Here is an 18,808-nt window from a genome sequence, read left to right on the forward strand (position 1 = left end):
GGTTCACCACAAAGTTCGACACTTACTTTTAATGCCTTTGGTTTCCTTCCGGCCTGAATGTGATACATGGTTGCTGCATAAGCATCTTCTTCTTCCCGGAAACTTCTTCTGGTTCCCTTTTGTTTGCCCACTGTCTCATGAGGGTGGTTTAGTTTTCCGTGTTCTGGAATCGGTTCGTTTACTCTGCTTTTTCTTGTTATTTTTCTCCCCATGACAAACTTTGGACAGGTGCCCTTTTCACCTGCATTTAAAACACTGCGCATCTTTGAATCGACAGGCTGAATCGCCCTAGATAGTATTGGAGTGATTGAACAGAGGGCAAACCAGGCTGTTGTACAGAGTAGTCCGCGTTTCAAGAGGCAACAAGATGTCTTTGTGTTTCTCTCCACAACGGTAACACTCAGGATCTGGACGATGATCTTTGTTATTCTTGTCACGAGCGCCAACTTGATGTACTTTGATGGGGGTCATTTTGTACTGGATGTCAACCACGTGCTTTACTGCCAACTCTTCTCCAAGAGCGATTTACTCGGCCTTTTCAGGGTTAACTCCCGTTCTGCCGGTAATCTCTGCTGTGCTTTCTTGTCATTAATCCCACAGACTAATCGGGCTATCAACATTTCCGGCAAAGACTCTCCGAAATTGCAATGTTCGGTAAGTTTACATAACTTCGCCACATACGCTGCAACTCCTTTGCCTTCGTTTCGATTTCGGCTGTGAAATTTGAAATGCTCCACTATTTCGCTAGGCTTGGGTGAAAAGTGCTTTTCCAAAGTCTCGACAATCTTCTTAAAAGTGGTCTCTGCTGGTCTTGCTGGTTGGAATAGATCCCATAGAAGTGCGTATACTCCCGCAGATGCTGAGTAAGATCGCTCGATTTGCTGCGTCTTCAAAGCCGTTTGTTAAAAATACTGTACAAGTCTTCCACTATATTGGATCCGATAGTCATCCGACTCTCTGAATATGCCTATTTTCCCGTAGGTCGCCATTCCTGCTCGAATCTAGATGGAATTATCCTCATCGCCCAAATGTAATAACCATGCAGCCATTACATATTATATGTTATTAATTTGTGATATTTTTTGGAAAAAACAGGTCAACAGAAATTATTACAACAATAACCAAACTCGCAACAATGCATTTGTAGACAATATAATGATCTGCAATCTACTTATCCATAAACCAGTCAATATAAAGCCATTACAACTATGCTGTAAATATTTGTGTAACTGGAACGTTTTGTATGTTAATAAATTTGTGAAATGGTTGGGAAAAAACATTACCAATAACCATTACAACAACAATAATCAAATTTGCCACAATGTATTGGCACAAAATATAACTATCTGCAATTTATTTATCCATAAACTGCATGGATGTTTTACAACTATGCAATTAATATGCTGTGTAACAGGAATGTATTGTACAATTTATTTGTGTAATTTTTGGGGAAAAACATCACCAATAACGAAACTTGCAACAATGTATTATTAGAAAATAGTGACTTATAATCTACAATGTATTTTTTCATAAACCAGTCAATATAAATATATTTCAACTATGTAATTAATATTTGCGTAACTGGAACGTTTTGTATGTCAAGAAAAGTTTTGAAATTTTGGGGGAAAAAACACTACCAATAACCATTACAACAACAATAATCAAACTGGCCACAATGTATTGGCACAAAATATAATTATCTGCAATATCAGTGATTCTACTTGGCCCGTGAAACAATATGTAACTAAGTAATAAATAATAAACTAATTGTAAGTTTATGTTACAGTCAATGCGCTTCACGCATGGACGCACAACTTCAAACATTCATAAAATATTTCATTCACCGATTTCATTTTTCAGTTAATGAAATCATTCTTCAAAACTTCAATCGAACAATTGTAAATCAAATTGAAAGTATAGGGTAAAAGCCCACGGTAAAATTGAAAATAAGACATCTGATGTTATGGCAAATGAGAATTTTTTTTAAAAATAATTTTTTGTCAAGAACACGCAAATCATTTTCAAGTGTTGAGCGACATGAGTATTTTATTGGATCACACTCCAAAAGCCGTGGTTAGCTTTTGTTCGTCCTTTCATGAGTTCCATCAATTCTTTTTCTTCCTTTTTATCCTTTAGCTCTTTGACTATTGTTTCGCTTTGTTTATCTCAACTTTGTGATCTGAATGTATTGCCAATATGCCACAATCATTGTTTCCTCTGCATGCGGGTAGAGTGCAAGGTTTTGAAACTTTGTAATGGCAGCTCGTACAGGTGAAGTTGGCTTTACCATACCAGGGTCAATGTAAAGGGATTTCTTCAAGCGAATGAAGTTTAGCATGTCATCCTCTAACAATTCGACTTCACGCTGAACTTGTTTGGATGTTTTCTCAAACGCATCCTGACTGTCTTTCAATGCCGATGGTGGGATCAGTGAGACGGACTTCCTGTTAGAACTTTGAGTGGAAATTTCCCGAGAATTGTTCTTTTCCAAGCTATTGTGCACTTGAATCGACAAACTAAATGCTGTGCCGCTCTCTTCTTCTTCAACACACTTTTGAAGATGCAGTTTCTCCTCTTGGATGGCGCTTACTGGAATTCCCATTCGAACAAACTTAAAATTTTGAGGCAACAATTCTCCTACTTTGGAGACGATGTCGTATCTAATTTCTTTGAGCGTTTTGCTTAGAAAAGCGGCTGTTCGTTTGAGAAACGCAAGAGGGAGGTCATTGCTCTTTATCTTTACTACAATTCCGACATTTTCAATTTCTCGGTCGCTTCCGCACAAAATTTACAAATGAATGATTCGATTATTCGAAACGTGATCTTTATCTTTTAATCTTGCGGTGAAGGCATGTCAATCAAATTGTATCATGAAATGTTCACGTGAATATTGGAACCTTACGTCGCCAAGCGTTCATGTGTGAAGCGCGTTGACTGTAAATAATAATAAAATAATAATGTGTAATAAATTGTAAGTTTATGTTAAATAAACACTATTGTCTGTCTAACTGTTTTTACCAGAGTTAGCTGTTCACTTTTCCTGTGAAGATGTGGTATGGGTTTTCATACCTATAACAAAATTGTTATTGGGGGAAAGCTGAAAATCTACAATTGCAGCAACAACAATTTCTCAGTAAGATTGTCAATATTGTCTTTATATTGCAAGACATCTTCTTGTAGGAAATTCCCAATGATCTTGGGAAATGCTGTCACTGAAAAGTGCTGCTCCTGCTTTTTTTGCTACAGTCTTTGTTGTTGCACACTGGATATACAGTTGGATAGACGTTCATGATTTCTGGACAGCACACCCAGTATTGTTTGTCCTGTGATCGCTCGATATGGGAGATGTCCTGCTCTTTTCTTTAGTAACTGTTGTGTTTACTGTGGTTGCAAGGCGTTTACCAAAATACTGCTCAAGATTGCAGTTGATTACAGTGTAGAGTTGTCTGTTTTCAGTCTGCTGCTTGTGGCTATCCCAGACTGATTAATTTATAGTTCCAGAAGGGTCTGTTAATTCAGCCTCTCTTACCATTTTAGTTGCGTGTTCCGGTTTCAGTGGTTCCCCAAAAGTCCCGATGCTGCGAGTTCGCGATCAAGTTGGTCGATACGCCTCTGTACAACGTCGTACTCAAAGTCAGGGTGGATATTAGGTTTGACTTGTCTGCTTGTCCTTCGTGGAGGAACGGGAGAAGTAGAAGAGAGAGCCATGCGTTGTCGGAAAATGAACCAAAAGCGATTCGAACAGATCGACTAGAGATTACGACTGAAATATAAGCCTGATGATTACTAGATTAAATATGCGGTGTCACAACCTTCAACAGTTAACTATCATCACATAGGTAATGATTTACACCACTTAATGCAACCAGAGACCGTGAAATTTCCAGAGTTGTGGTTTTTGAGAATCGTATCTACAGATGTTGATGTCATTGGTGCCAGTGGTTGGAATGGAAATTGAATGGAGTGTGAGGGAGCATCTTGTATACCTGTCCCCTTGTTTAGAAATACCATGTTGCTTAGTGTTACTTGGAAGTTGGGCAGTGTTATTGGTTGCTGGGTTTGTAGCTTATTTAGAAACAATTGGCACTTAGATGACTCCCCTCTGTGTACCATGACTCTAACAGATTGTGTTTCATCTTTTCCAGTTTCCATCTTTCCCTCTTTGTGGGGACTTGGGCTGGCAGAATTATTCATCTGTCAAATAAGGGTTGAATGATTTGTACAATGTAAGTTACCTTAATAAATTACACTGAAAAAACATTTTAACATAAAATGTATATTTTACAACTTTAAGTGTAGAAGTTTTGTAGGCAATATTTACTTATTGTGTATAGTACACATTTAAAAGATGTAATGATGTACTTTCATTTGTTTTTGTAATAATGCAAAGTCTTTTCTGCCAAAATGTTCAGCCTAGCTTCTTCTAACAATCTGAACTTATAATTTGATGTTTTCTTAATTGACTGGAGTCTTTCAAAGCTCATTGGTTCAATAACAAGATCAGTAAGTTTACGTACTCTTGACAAGGCAACATAAGCTAGTCCTGTAACATTTTCAGGGGGTCCTAAGTCTACCCACGATTTTTTAAGGGTTAGTCCTTGTGACTTATGAATGGTTATGGACCAAGCAAGTTTTAATGGCAGCTGCTGTCTTTCGAGATTTGCTCCATTTGTATCATTTATATGAAAGATATTGAACATTTATATGAAAGATATTGACGGGTGGTAGAGTCACATATCAAGCGATATCACAGTCCTCCTGTTCTGCCCTACAACCATTGTGTTGATATTCTGTGCTTGCATCAAAATGGTAAGCAGAGTCTGCCAGTTGTGTGCTGGTGCAGCGATCAGGGGAGGGGTGCCAACTCCTGTCAACGGCATGGAACTACTACCAGTTTAACCAATTAAGTGCATCTTCAACTATTTTGCGCCTTACTTCAAAATCTGAAGAACTATTATCCTTTCCATTGATGGTAAAAATAATGACAGGCAAATCTTTAGGGCACCTGGGCAGTATATCTGCAAGCTGATGTACATCCTGTGGCAAAGTAATAACATGCCCTACAAACATATTTCTACTTTTTCAACAAATATTCTTTTGTCCTTGTATGTATACACCCGGGGACCTCTAGGGTGCCTCCTCGGGTTTTGGCCTCTGGACCAAAACCCTGCAGTGGCAATAAATGAAACCCAGACTGAACTGCAGAACTATTTAATATTGCCACACTCAAATTAAATAAATAAATGACTGCTTTTTTCCAAGGAGTTCTAAATGGTCAAACTCGATTTCCTTTGTTTAATCAATCTAAAACGTAAACTTTCTGTCCCAAATTCTGATCATAAACAGACAACAATTTTATTTTTGGCTCAAAAAGAAATTAGTAATTTTGTTTTTGATTTTAATGACTCCTTGACTGGCAAAGGCCCTCTACCACTCCTTGTGTCTTTTATCTCCATGTGGTAGGCCATCAGAGACTGCGCTATTCATGCTTGAATCACGCACACCACATGCGCATGGGAGAGGAGTGACGTGCAAACTCTCTTCCTTGTCCGTTTTGTATCCTGAATGTTCTTGGGTTCTACGCTAGGGGAAGTTGACACAGGTAGCCTTTCCGCTATGCTTGTTACCAGATGTCATTGTTCCTTCCTAAGGAGTCCTAGAGCTGTACACACCCTGATGCGCTCCTTTTTGGCTTCTTCTGTGTTGTATGTACCCAGTGACTTGTGGTAACTCTTCAACTAGTCACATAGCAATTCCATCACTGCCTTTAGGTTTGAACGAACAGAATGAGGGGTCGCAGCAGATCTTAAGGTCTTGCTCGGTGGCCCTAATCCAAGGCCCCTCCAATGCTTTTCGGGCTGATTGGCGACATTGTTGCCTCTCACGGGATCTTTATTCGTAGTGGTACCTCTGTAACCCACTCTGTATCTGTGTAGGCAGCGTTGATTCGGGATTTGTTGGTAGAAAAGCGGCCATTTGGGTGCTGATTCCTTTCTCTGTCCATGTTTAGTTAGGGTACCCAACTCGGATCTTTTTCGCTCTTCCTCGCAGAGCATCTGGTTGACTTGTCAGTACAATATCTCTCTCAGGACAGTCAGCGTTTTGAAGTGCCAGCCTCTTCAGTGCTGTCTTCTAAGAGTTCCTCGTCACTAGTCCGGTCAATTGGCGATTGCTTCCATCACAGGATTTGAAAGTGACTATGATGGTATTTCCTTCGTCTCCTTTTCATCTTGTCTGACTCCTTGACTGGCAAAGGCCCTCTACCACTCCTTGTGTCTTTTATCTCCATGTGGTAGGCCATCAGAGACTGCGCTATTCATGCTTGAATCACGCACACCACATGCGCATGGGAGAGGAGTGACGTGCAAACTCTCTTCCTTGTCCGTTTTGTATCCTGAATGTTCTTGGGTTCTACGCTAGGGGAAGTTGACACAGGTAGCCTTTCCGCTATGCTTGTTACCAGATGTCATTGTTCCTTCCTAAGGAGTCCTAGAGCTGTACACACCCTGATGCGCTCCTTTTTGGCTTCTTCTGTGTTGTATGTACCCAGTGACTTGTGGTAACTCTTCAACTAGTCACATAGCAATTCCATCACTGCCTTTAGGTTTGAACGAACAGAATGAGGGGTCGCAGCAGATCTTAAGGTCTTGCTCGGTGGCCCTAATCCAAGGCCCCTCCAATGCTTTTCGGGCTGATTGGCGACATTGTTGCCTCTCACGGGATCTTTATTCGTAGTGGTACCTCTGTAACCCACTCTGTATCTGTGTAGGCAGCGTTGATTCGGGATTTGTTGGTAGAAAAGCGGCCATTTGGGTGCTGATTCCTTTCTCTGTCCATGTTTGGTTAGGGTACCCAACTCGGATCTTTTTCGCTCTTCCTCGCAGAGCATCTGGTTGACTTGTCAGTACAATATCTCTCTCAGGACAGTCAGCGTTTTGAAGTGCCAGCCTCTTCAGTGCTGTCTTCTAAGAGTTCCTCGTCACTAGTCCGGTCAATTGGCGATTGCTTCCATCACAGGATTTGAAAGTGACTATGATGGTATTTCCTTCGTCTCCTTTTCCTGCAGCACACCTTCCTCTCCTTCTGCAGACTGTTCTTGGTCACTCTCGGTGTCCGCATGGCTCCCGGCTTCACAATTTTTGCCTTCTCAGCTGCCCACACAACGAATTCCATGGTGTTCTTTTACAGCCATGCTGCTGCTAGGATTGGGTAGGCTCTTGAAGAAGTATGGCTGGCTGGTAAACGGCACCGAACTCCTACTTTCACTGTGCCAAGACTAACATTGGGCATTTGTTGAGAAATGCCTTGGCCGTTTGATACTTGACAACATGTGCCGTGTGTCCCCCTTGGGTGAGTATCTTCCAGTTGGCGATGTCAAGGAGTCCATCTGCGCTGTCGATAAATAATTATCACCTTGGTAAACGGCATGATCATGGCCTTGTTAAAGGCTTATTGCTTTGTCACTGTGACAATGTTCCCATGGTGCACTAGCCCTTGAATCGAGAAGAACTGGCTAGTTTTACCACTGTTGCAATCCCCTACAAAGGATGAGCCTTTATCCTTGTGGTGTTTTCTTTTCTAGTTCAGCACTTTCAGGAAGCCTTCACAGGACACTGACACTTGGCTTTCCGATAAGCTGTTTTCAAGAATCTCGTGGAAATATTTTGGATTGGTCTCTTTGTCAGGATCGAAAGTGCAAAATGCCCTGTGAGAAACTTTCCAATTTGGTGTTCTTCAATTGGGTTTTCTACAAATGCACATCTTTTTAAAGACCAGCACACACCTATATTAACTTCAATGGGGTTGTACAGCTGTAATTGATGACCAAAGATTGGAACAACTAACAGTTGCATGGGATCGGCTAATAGTTTGATGACTTTTCTCACATCTCTTGTCAATCTGGACTTAAAGTGTTTGTTAGGCGCCAGAGAGTTGATGAACGATCTGGCTTCGCACTTGTATGAATACATGTAATGTGATCTTTCTTCCCTTTTGTACACTTTTTCACGGTTACTGGCGTAGTTGAGATTTTGCATCGCAATGGTTATGTCAGACAGGTGTTTCTCGTCACACGCAGAGGTTAAAATCATTGAGGTATCCTCGTCAAAGTGTCCTCATTGAACTTTTTAAGTTTGGCCTCCACCAGTTTGTACAAAGCATTTGTTAATAGTGCCTGGAAACATCATTGTGTTGACCAACGGTAACTTACACAACATTTTCCGTGCCACTTCTTGTAAATGGATTGGCAAAATTCCAAATACACTTAAAAATTCCTCGCGGTAATGGTGTTGGTACAAGGTTGTGACGAGATTCTGCGTGTACTGATTTGGATGGTCTTTTAATAGATAATATAGATCCTTAATGGCTGTACATTCGGTTCCCTTTTTAAAGTGAACCTGAAAAAAATAAAAATCTGTATTGAACATGGAGAGTGTAAACATGACGCAAACACTCACACACAATACAAACTAACAGAGAAAACTGAATTTTTTCCAGTAGTAGGCTGGGGGTTTTCGGCCTATTTGCTAAGCTTTTTTGTTAGCAGGAAGAAGTTTGGTGTAACATACAAAATACACACTGTTTTAAAGTGGAACTTATTTTACTTGTTTGGTTTTAATCCCTGTAATTGCGGTCACAGGTGTTTTGCAGTGACACCCACTCCACACTTTAGCAATGCTTGATAAACAACAAGTGTGTTTGCTTTTTTGTTAGCAGGAAGAAGTTTGGTGTAACATACAAAATACACACTGTTTTAAAGTTAAACTTATTCTACTTGTTTGGTTTTAATCCCTGTAATTGTGGTCACAGGTGTTTTGCAGTGACACCCACTCCACTTTTTAGCAATGCTTGATAAACAACAAGTGTGTTTGCTTTTTTGTTAGCAGGAAGAAGTTTGGTGTAACATACAAATTACACACTGTTTTAAAGTGGAACTTATTTTACTTGTTCGGTTTTAATCCCTGTAATTGCGGTCACAGGTGTTTTGCAGTGACACCCACTCCACATTTTAGCAATGCTTGATAAACAACAAGTGTGTTTGCTGGGGCGCCATTAGGTGTAGTCAGTGCAATCCAGTAAGTAATTGCAGGGCAGAGTGCTTTGTTAATGCATGTTGGCTGGAAGTGAGAGCATATTTGTGGGTCAACTATAACAACTTTAAAATTGGATGTAAACAACAAAAGAAACTTTGTTTATTATATCTCTATTATGTTTTTAATTCGTAAGTTTTAGCACTCTATTCCCATTTTTTGCGTCAAAGGTACAAACACACTGTTTGTGATAAGGGATTCTTTTTCTCTATGATCTTTGACTCTCCTACTCGCACCAATTTTCGGGTACCAATTTCTGGAAAGACTTAATCAAAGTCAAACACTCTTCTGCAACTTAACTGACAACGGTTTGTTGCAGGATGGCTTCATCTGCTAGTCTGGCCGAATTGATGAGTGAGAAGTCAGCCTAAAGCAACAGTCATCTTGTGATAAGGCTACATTAAGCAAATTAATTAAACATTACAATATTAGCTTGCAAATTAATGCCAATGATATGGTTTTAAGTTTTTTAACTACAGTTTGTGACGTTTCTTAATTGCGCTATTCAGTTTGCTTACATCACAAAAAGAGAAGCAAAACAGCCACTTACAGACCAATTATGTACAATACATAGGATAAGATAACATACACTTAATTTACACTAAACATGAAATATTTACAAAACAATGCAAAGAAAAATAAATAGAAATATAGGAAGAAAATAAAATAATATGAGGGCTATGCATTAGATTAATATTTGCACATACCGTTATTACAAATATGTTATTATTATTATTTTTTTAATTTAGTGTTAGCAAAGTTTTCTATTTTTTATTATTTGTATAATAAATCTATGACCAATTAATTTTCTCCTGCACTGGGGAATGAAGTGAAACGTCCTCATGATGATGTTGTGATGTTTCTTCCAATTTCAACTCCTATTCTGACAAACCTCTATTACAGTTGTTGTCATAGTGATTGCTGACAAGATTAGCTTCCTCATTTTGGTCATTTATGGGAATGGAAAGCTTTTGTTGCGACTCCTTATCTTCTGTGTCATCGTGGTCGGAGTCACAGTGGGAGTTGAAAAATGCAACAGAAGGGATGTCTTCCTCTCAGTAAATAATCCCTTGAGGGCTAAAAAAGAGTGGGAACCTGCAGAACTTTGCCCAATGAGCCCACCTAGTCATACAATGCTGTAATTGTACATTCCGAATTAGAAACACTCTCTTCCTGTTGCCAAGGTTTGGGTGTCTTATAGAGACAATCATGAGTTATTAATGGGGCCCCAGTTTGTGCAAAACTCAATTCTCTCTTGACACTCAAAGAGACTCTTTTTGAATTAACCTTTGCCTATGCCTGGTAATTTGAATTTTGACAATCCCTTACTCCGTGGCATTCTTCAGATGTTGCAATCAATTCACCCCTGGAACCTTCAGGGGAGTCATTTGGTGAAGGTACTTTTGCCACCATTAGTTCATTCCCTCTCCCATTCTCCTGTGCTTAACTCTCTTGGGGTTACCGGTACCTTTGTTTGATGTGCTATTTTCAAGAGCACTCCTTTTTTGCATTTAAAATTAGCCAGTGTTAATTTCATGCCGTCTTTGTGGCCCATAAGGCTTACAGCATTTGGTACAAGGGTGGTTTTCAGTTCCAGCATCCCTTTAAAGGTCCACTTCTCTCAGGCCACCCCCCTGTTCAGACCTTTTGGTCTTGAAGCTGACACCTTTTACGTAATGCTTCAATGTTATTCAAATTTAAAGTGCTTTTCTTGGGGCCAGCTAAAGCAACCTTGGCCTTATTTTGCTGATTTTTGTGACATTCTATGAGTTTTGGAAGCTTCTAAATTTCTGTTAGTTTTTTATTATTATTTGGCCCATTTTCTTATCTTTCAAACCATTTCCTGTTTGACAAAATGCTCATAGTTTCACTTATTGACTTGCTGTGTTCTGTCTTCATTTGAGTTTCCACTGCCCAATAAAATAAACATATTTTACAACCCGGATGCTGGACTTCAGTTTGATGGCTGATCATTTTTGGTCTGGATTTGGAGATGAAGTCGCATTGCAAGAAGCTGCATTTCACGGACTCGGGTATTTTCTTTGAATAGCTGATGTGAGAAAAGCGTCGTAGGGAAAGGTCATGTCCACCGACTGCATTCTGCAGCTTTTCCAGGTGATCCAAGACATTCAGAGGCTGGGAAAAAGGCTGCAAAAAACAAAACAAAAATGATAACATGACCTTTTGCCATATTATAAAATATATGCCACTTTGTGTGCACATAATGTCTTTACCATTTTAAAACATAAATAACGAAATTGATCCCGAACAAGTGTAGATACACTTAATTGCAATAAGGTTGTTATAGAAAAGAGGAAAAAGAAAAAAAGTTAAAAGAGAATTAACTAAGCTCGTGCATGAAACTGTACACTACCTACCAGCTTGTCTGGGTGTGGTGGTAGGTGTTTAGTTCTTGCTTGATCATGAAGTTTAGCATTGTACTTTGCTGCAAATCTTTCTACAGCCTTCTGTTTCACATCTTTTAGTTTTCTTTCAAACTCATTGGGTGCATTTCCGTTGAGATTTATCCAGATTTGAATGTCATACACACAAATTTAAATTATTCCAGTGACAGTTTGATAGCTTTTCCTTTCACTATTATAATTTCTGCTAAATATGAAGAATAGATATATTTATCCAACAATATCGTGACTTGAAACTACCTCACACTGTAAGATATGAGCCTACTTTATCTGCTTTTAGAAGACTCCAGAAAGTGTTCTCCTTTCAGACATACAATGACAACCTTTTTACCAGAAAGTACCTACATACAATGCTTTGAAAAAGAAAAAGAAATATATAATTGAAACAGAATATGGTAAGAACACTCAGAAAAACTAAAAAGCTTATCGAGCTGAGCGAAGTTAAATTAAACTAATAGTAAGGAGGTGTAGCCAACATTAGACAACATGTCGCTGGAAGACGTTTGTAGATTTGAAGAACCCAGTAAAGGAGACAGACCTGTTACTGAGCTTGAACATGTTGATGAACCTTTGAAAACAATTTACAACAAGATCAGATTTGTTTAAGGTATTTCTTAGCAAGAAGAAGAAAGCGACTGTATATTTCACAGGAATGACGTTTACCTTATTTAATGGACTAAACGTCTGGCCGCCAACATTAGATGGCATGTCATTCAAACATGGTTGAGGATTCCAATAACCCAAGGATGGAGACTGTACTTGACACTGAGCTGGAACATGTTGATAAACCTTTTAAAACAAGAAAAAAAAGTTGTTCGAGATCCTTAGCAACAAAAATGTGCGTGTTAATCATTCACGCCAGGGTTAAGGAAAAAACACACTCTTTGGCTATATATAAACTTGAGCTTTAGGTTATAACGCTTGCATTAAAGAGCCACTCGAATTGTTTACAATTGAGGAGTCACAATTATCAGATTTAATTACATTCATATCATGACATATCAATAGAAAAGTAGTAGACACGATTAAAACAAGGGGAAAAATCATGGTTTCGCTCAGGCTTGAACCAAGGACCTTCTGGCAGGCTGGGCACTTCAAAGGCTTGCTATGCACCTGCATATGCTTATAGACACCATCCCACGACTTGAAATTTTTCAAGCAGCCAGCCATTTGACACTGCCACATTTTTTCTGTGACTTTCTCAGAATATCTTCCCCATCCGGGATGCTTCTCCAAATTTTGATGCTCCATCATCTGTGTTTCACTGCAGGCTTTAAAATAACACCCAACAAAAGAGCAGGGGACAGAGGATAACAAAGGTACATCGTACCTTGTAAAAGAAAATCTTCTCAGGGTGAGATCATCATTCTGCTCCATCTTCTCAAGACAATGCTATATGTTGAGTGGCTCAGCAAATGGCTGCAAAAGGAAATATTTGTTATCAAAATAACTCGGGTTAAAAGTTAAAATAAAACTTATCACTCTTGTGAATTGACTGTGTCTGCCACTCTTAATAAGGCTCCTTAAGGAGCTATAAAACAGCCCAAAAAAGAAGAAGCTATTTTATTGAAAACTACTTACTAGTTTGTTCGGATGAGGAGGAGGATTTCTACCCCGAATCCTATCATGTTTCTCAGCATTGCGTTTTGCAATAAACTGATCAACAGCTCTCGTTTTGACACTCTTAATCTTTCGATGCGACTAAAAAGCTTATCGAGCTGAACGAAGTTAAATTACATTAATAGTAAGGAGGTGGTTGGCACGCAGGACAACTGTTTTGAAAGTCCAGCCCCGCTCTTGCAGTGGTTGTTCGTTCTACAATAAATGAAAGGAAAACCAAAGATAAATTCACACAAAAAGGAAGGTCTTCTATCTCACAAAAGCCCATGTCAAAAACAGTCATAACAACAACTTCACATCTTGTGTGAGCTTACAACCAAGGACTGGTATAGCATTTCCCAGTAGTAATTACCTTGATCTCACCGCTTGACTGGTCTATCCTACACATTAGAGGCCACCTCTTGGCTTCATCTTTAATGCGGAAGTCCCTGCGCAAATGAGCCTCCTTTGGTTCTAATAGAAAGGCCCCTCTAATTGCCACAAGCAGAAAACCAAGGATCGCAAGACAGTATGGCGAGCCATCCTCTAGAGGCGTAAAACAAAATGGTCGCCTAAAACAATATTGAGTTATATTACGCTCAATTTCAAGTCCATAGAAACTCTTACAGTATGCTTCAATCACCTGTGATGAAACTGATATAATACAAATCATAGAGTGTAGTCTTACCGGTGAAGAAAAGCATTGGCGTCAATGTGTTTTTCAAACACATCCTTTACATACAAGGCCCATGTCCCACTTTTCTCGCTCCACCCTGCCAGGCGGCACAGTGGACACTGACTCCCTTGGGAAAACCCCATTGTTTCTAATGGCTTCATTTATAATGAATGTAGTCGCCATTCCCTGCAATAAAAATAGGTCCGCAATGCGTACGTGTGCCTAGGGCTGAAAGCCACTTGTGATTGTAGAAATTGGAAGTCTCCCTCGTACCTCTAATTTGCTTTAAAATATGCGCGGATATTTGTTCGTGTACAGGATTGCTTGGTTAAGAAGCATAACAAATGATTGGTTAATGATTGCCCTTGGTTGTTACCTAAACAATCCTACAAAATTGCTCAGTCAGCTTAAAGTATCTGGAGTGTGGAACTGAGTGTAATGATTATATGTAATTTGTAATAACAAATATTTCAATAAAGTAGACTGTTTCCCAACGTTGTGCCATATCTTTATTAGGCAATAAGAATGATAAACCTAGTATAATGGTAACAAATGATTATTTATGAAATAAATGATCATATAACAGCAATGGTATATGTAAATGTAGTCGAGAACAGAATGACAGGAACAGCATGAAATAAGTACATGCTGCTGAAATAATGTACGTCTTTGATGGCAAAAACTGAGAATTGGGCAATAAAAATAATAAAATGCGAGTATGATACTGAGAAATTATGATCATAACAGGAATGTTTCTTAAAGAACACAACAAAAATAACAGTAACCAAACAAAGTAAATTAATGCTGCCGAAACAACAGTGAATCAAGACACATAAAAACTATGATGTAACAATAACAGGCAGTCGAAGACTGCGTGAGGATGCTGGTAGTGGTATAAAGATATTTTAAAGCAGTGACAGAAACGATCAGAAGACCGTGGTACAAAAAACTCAAAACTTTTAGCGCACCCACCCTCAGTTAACAAAATTTCTTCACCTACAAATATCTCAAAATGAATTGCTGTATTTTATCGAATTTGAATCAGTTCTCCCGAAACTTCGCGATTTTATTAAATTCAACATGGCGAATGCAATCTATTTATGTACCCTATTAAAAATGACATTCTGACCGCGAATAGTGTTAATTTCTGACTTTTGTGGCCTTGATGGAGAAAGTCAGTAACTCAGGTAATTCGAGATGAATTTACGAAACACAGCAGTGTGTTTGAGCAGCGTGAAGCAGCGTAAAATTGGCTTAAAATCGTCCCTTGAACTCGACTCACGATACTTTCAATTGCTTCCATTTAACCTTCAATAAAAAAAAAACTCAATTTCCTTTTTGAAGTACTGTAATAATTCTCAATTCAAAACAAAAAGCGGCTTACCTGAAAGTAAATAACACAAGACGTACGGCTCGCCGTAAAGATGCTTATCGGCTATAACTTTTGTCTTAAATCTTATTAATAAGTTTATATATGTTGCCTAAAATTTCGAACTTTTAAGTTTAAGAGATATAGAAAAATCAAAGAAACTTGAAAGAAATTCTGTTTCAGATTTATTTTCATTCATATCAAGATAAGGAATGTATTTAAAACCGACAAAATAGCGAAAACTTGAAAGACGTGAGATTCCGCTACACAAGCAAATGTTTTGAATTTTGGCTGCTCGCGGCGGCTTTTAATAACCGATTCTTCCAAAAATTCCATCAAAATTCGAAGCAACACTGTACATTACCATTTTGCTTTGTAAAGTGTTCAGAATCCGCACAAAGTCCACGATTACGGCGGTGTCACACTTGATATTGGTTAAGAAGCTCTGAATAGCATCGTTGAAAGCAGTGTACGTAACCATCTTATCCCAAATCTTCATGAGTAGTTGAGAGGAATTTCGCGGTGATCTTCCACGAACCTTCGTCTTTTTTTTCCCGAACTGAAATTATCTTCAACGAAAATACAGCACCTTTCGAAGAATACAGCAATACACCTCTACAAGTTTTACCAGATCGAACGAGAACGGGTCGACGTATCGCTGACGCAATGACGAAATGCTCTGTTCTGATTGGATCGATTGACAATTCTATTGTTAACAAGAATATCTTCCATCACAAAGTGGTTCGATCACATATTGCCTAGGGGCTAGGCGGCCTAGGCCCTAGGCACAAAAATGATAATTAATGCATTTGAGACAGAAAAAGAGAACGGGGTGGAAGGAGCTTGGAAGAGAGGGGACACTGCCAGATGGGGACTTGAAAAAGAGAAAAGGGATAAAACAGCTTTTACTGCAACCATTCTGATTGTATCGCTAGACAAACATGCACTCTGTATGCTCAAAGGGAGGTAGCCAACAATAATGTAAATGGTATAAATGTAAGTGAAAGCACGTTATCCGAGAAATGGGTAGAATTACAATAAATATTTAGAGAGAGCCACTGTAATTGATAAAGGTCCTTTTCTTATAATTTACCAATGAAAAATGAGAAGCGAAGAAAAAAGAAAGAATTAGACAGCCGAGAAAAATCGAAGGAAATAGACAAAGAAAAAATGGGAACACCTACGCCCATCACCCCCACCCCCCCCCCTAAAAAAATATTAATAATAATAAATGAGAAAAAAAAAACAGCAAGAAAACATGCTTTTCATGGCTCTAGTACCGAAATGGCGACGTTTTTTCCTACTTCACTAGGGCACATAAAGGCGAGGATTTTACCAAATCAAAAAATTATTGCGCAGAAATAATTAGCAAAATATGGTAATTAACTTGAGCGAGAAAAATTTTTAGGGGCCAGGTGCACTTTATGTGATTACAAAAAAATACAGTAAGACTCCAAATGTATAACCGTCGCACTCACCGAACGATTGCAATGATGAGAAATCTTTCTCACATCAAACCCTGCACGCAATACTAGTCGTCTGAAACAGGTTCTCAAACTTTGTAATTGTGTAGTGTTCTACACCCAAAACAAGAAATGAAATACTCAAAGTAGTCGCAATGAGGAATACTCGTTTTTTATAATAGTTTGATTTTCTTAGATATTAAAGAAATTTACCAAAACGTGCGTAAATTAGGAAAATCGATCTGCAATTTGTGATTACCTTGATTTGCCCGCTGGACTGGTCAATCTGACACAGCAGACGCCACTTCGCTTCTTCCTTCAGCTGAAAATCTGTCTTGTTAAACGCCTCTTTTGGAGGCAGGAGAAAGGCACCCCTAAAAGCAACAAGGAGAAAGCTGAGGGTTGCTGTACAATAGGGGGAGCTCTTTTCCAGCGGTGTAAAGCGAAATGGCCGTCTGCAAAAAAACAATTGAAATGGCCATAGAATAAAATAAACTTACAAATACTACCAACGTATACCTTCCATTAACAGAAACTCAGCTGTGCTCTTGTAGAAACAGCCAAGAAGAGCATTTCTTCTGGTTTCTATATAACAATTACATTACAAATCCACAGAAAACAAGAGCAAGAAGTCAAATAAGTTTAAAAGATAAACTAACAATTGGTAGCATTCGCCTAACCTGTAAAGCGCATATCTTGTTTCTCCTTAACAAGGTTGAGAATCAAATGAAGTTGCCCTTCAGCATCTTTCCTGCATGGGGACAAAACTATCATTGAATGACGCGGAATAAAACACCATGTTGCAATGGGCAGTGCTGTAAAACAGCCCGAAAAGGCTCTTAAATCGCTGCGGTGAAAGCAGGATGTGACGTGATTAAGTACTAGGGGATAAGCTATTATGACGCATATTCTTACAGATATCGATATAACAATAAATGCATAAAGTGCAAAATTGTTGCTGAAAATTCAAATCCAAGATAAAAACGCATCAGCGACATCAATCAATCAATAAATTTTATTTCCCTCGGAGTGGGGGGGGGGAGGCCCAAAAAAAAATAAAATAGGAGAAAAAAAAAATAAAAAAAAAAAAAAAAAAAAAAAAAAAAAAAATAAAAAGGGCCCCCCCCCGACATACACAAAGCTTAACTGTCCTAGCGTCATTATTGGACGAACAGGGGGAGGACTGTCAACTTCTGCCATAAGTTCTTCTGCTTGACCTCTTTTCCTTAAGGTGGTTAGTGAGCCAGCTCTACAGCCTGAATGGAAAGAGGCGGACAACATTAATGCAACTGTGGAATTGAAATTTGTAAGATGATGTTTAGTATTCAATTAATCCTTTTTTGAAAGAAGACATTGGAATACTAATTAATAAAGAAAAATAAACGAAACAAAAATGCCAAAAAACATTTATTTTGCTGTTGGATTTGAGATGACAGAGAAAGAAAACCTTAAACTGGAACTATCATGAAAAAAGATTTAAACTGGTGCGAACGTGTGGCGTTCTTCAGGTGTTGCAATCAATCCACCCCTGGAACCTTCCGGGGAGTCATGTAGTTAAGGTACTTTTACCACCATTAGTTCATTCTCTCTCCCATTCTCCTGTGCTGAACTCTCTGGGGGTTTACCTTTGTTTGATGTACGTTTTTCAAGAGCACTCCTTCAAGTGCTTGGAGCTGGATTGGTGAACAGCGTATCTGCCTGACGTGATGAAGCAGACAGGGTCTTCATTTGATTGGCACTGCCTGACTTCTTCAATGACAAAGCTATGTCTCGACTAAGAAGCCCTCTGGTCCCTTCCTCTTTTCCCTTTTTTTGTTGAGTTGTTTTTAACTTCCACTACAGGCTGCTTTCTTTTCTTAGTTTTACAACACTCAAAATGCATGGGGATTCCGTTGGTGTTGAAAAAAAGCATCTTTCAAAGCCTTTCATTAGGCAGACTGGCACTTACATGTACAGAAGGTGTGGCATATTGAGAAAAATTCCTTGTTCATCCTTCCTTTATCAAAGTAAGACTTAAGACCATCTAACAAGCTAACATTGTCCCCAATAATTAATCTGCCTGCCTGCCTTAGTTAAAGTGGGCTTTCCTAAGTACAAGCACCTGGTTGTTGTCATCATTTTCTCACATTTCATTGGTTCAGACTGTTGTCTTAAATGATTGCCTATAACAGTGTGGATTGAAACATCAC

At 38.9% G+C, this 18,808-nt stretch overlaps 1 protein-coding gene across 2 annotated transcripts; it reads right to left on the reverse strand.

Moving 5' to 3' along the window:
• Positions 1-13,583: 13,583 nt before the first annotated feature.
• LOC144643685 (uncharacterized) lies at positions 13,584-18,421 on the reverse strand. Of its 2 annotated transcripts, XR_013568953.1 has the most exons (4): positions 17,755-18,421; positions 17,300-17,370; positions 16,879-17,074; positions 13,584-13,657 (listed from the first exon to the last, which is right to left on the reverse strand). XR_013568953.1 is itself a non-coding variant. In XM_078503004.1 (3 exons), exons 1-3 carry the CDS (start codon positions 17,898-17,900, stop codon positions 16,938-16,940), a joined length of 354 nt encoding a protein of 117 aa, XP_078359130.1. In that variant the 5' UTR covers positions 17,901-18,421; the 3' UTR covers positions 16,442-16,937. The 2 variants fall into 2 exon arrangements, 1 of the variants encoding a protein (XP_078359130.1); XM_078503004.1 differs by lacking the exon at positions 13,584-13,657 and having other exon boundaries at positions 16,442-17,074.
• Between the last annotated feature and the right edge of the window lie 387 nt (positions 18,422-18,808).

Source organism: Oculina patagonica, chromosome 2, assembly GCF_052425735.1.
Source record: "Oculina patagonica isolate OP01 chromosome 2, crgOcupat, whole genome shotgun sequence".
In the NCBI taxonomy this organism is placed as follows: domain Eukaryota; kingdom Metazoa; phylum Cnidaria; class Anthozoa; order Scleractinia; family Oculinidae; genus Oculina; species Oculina patagonica.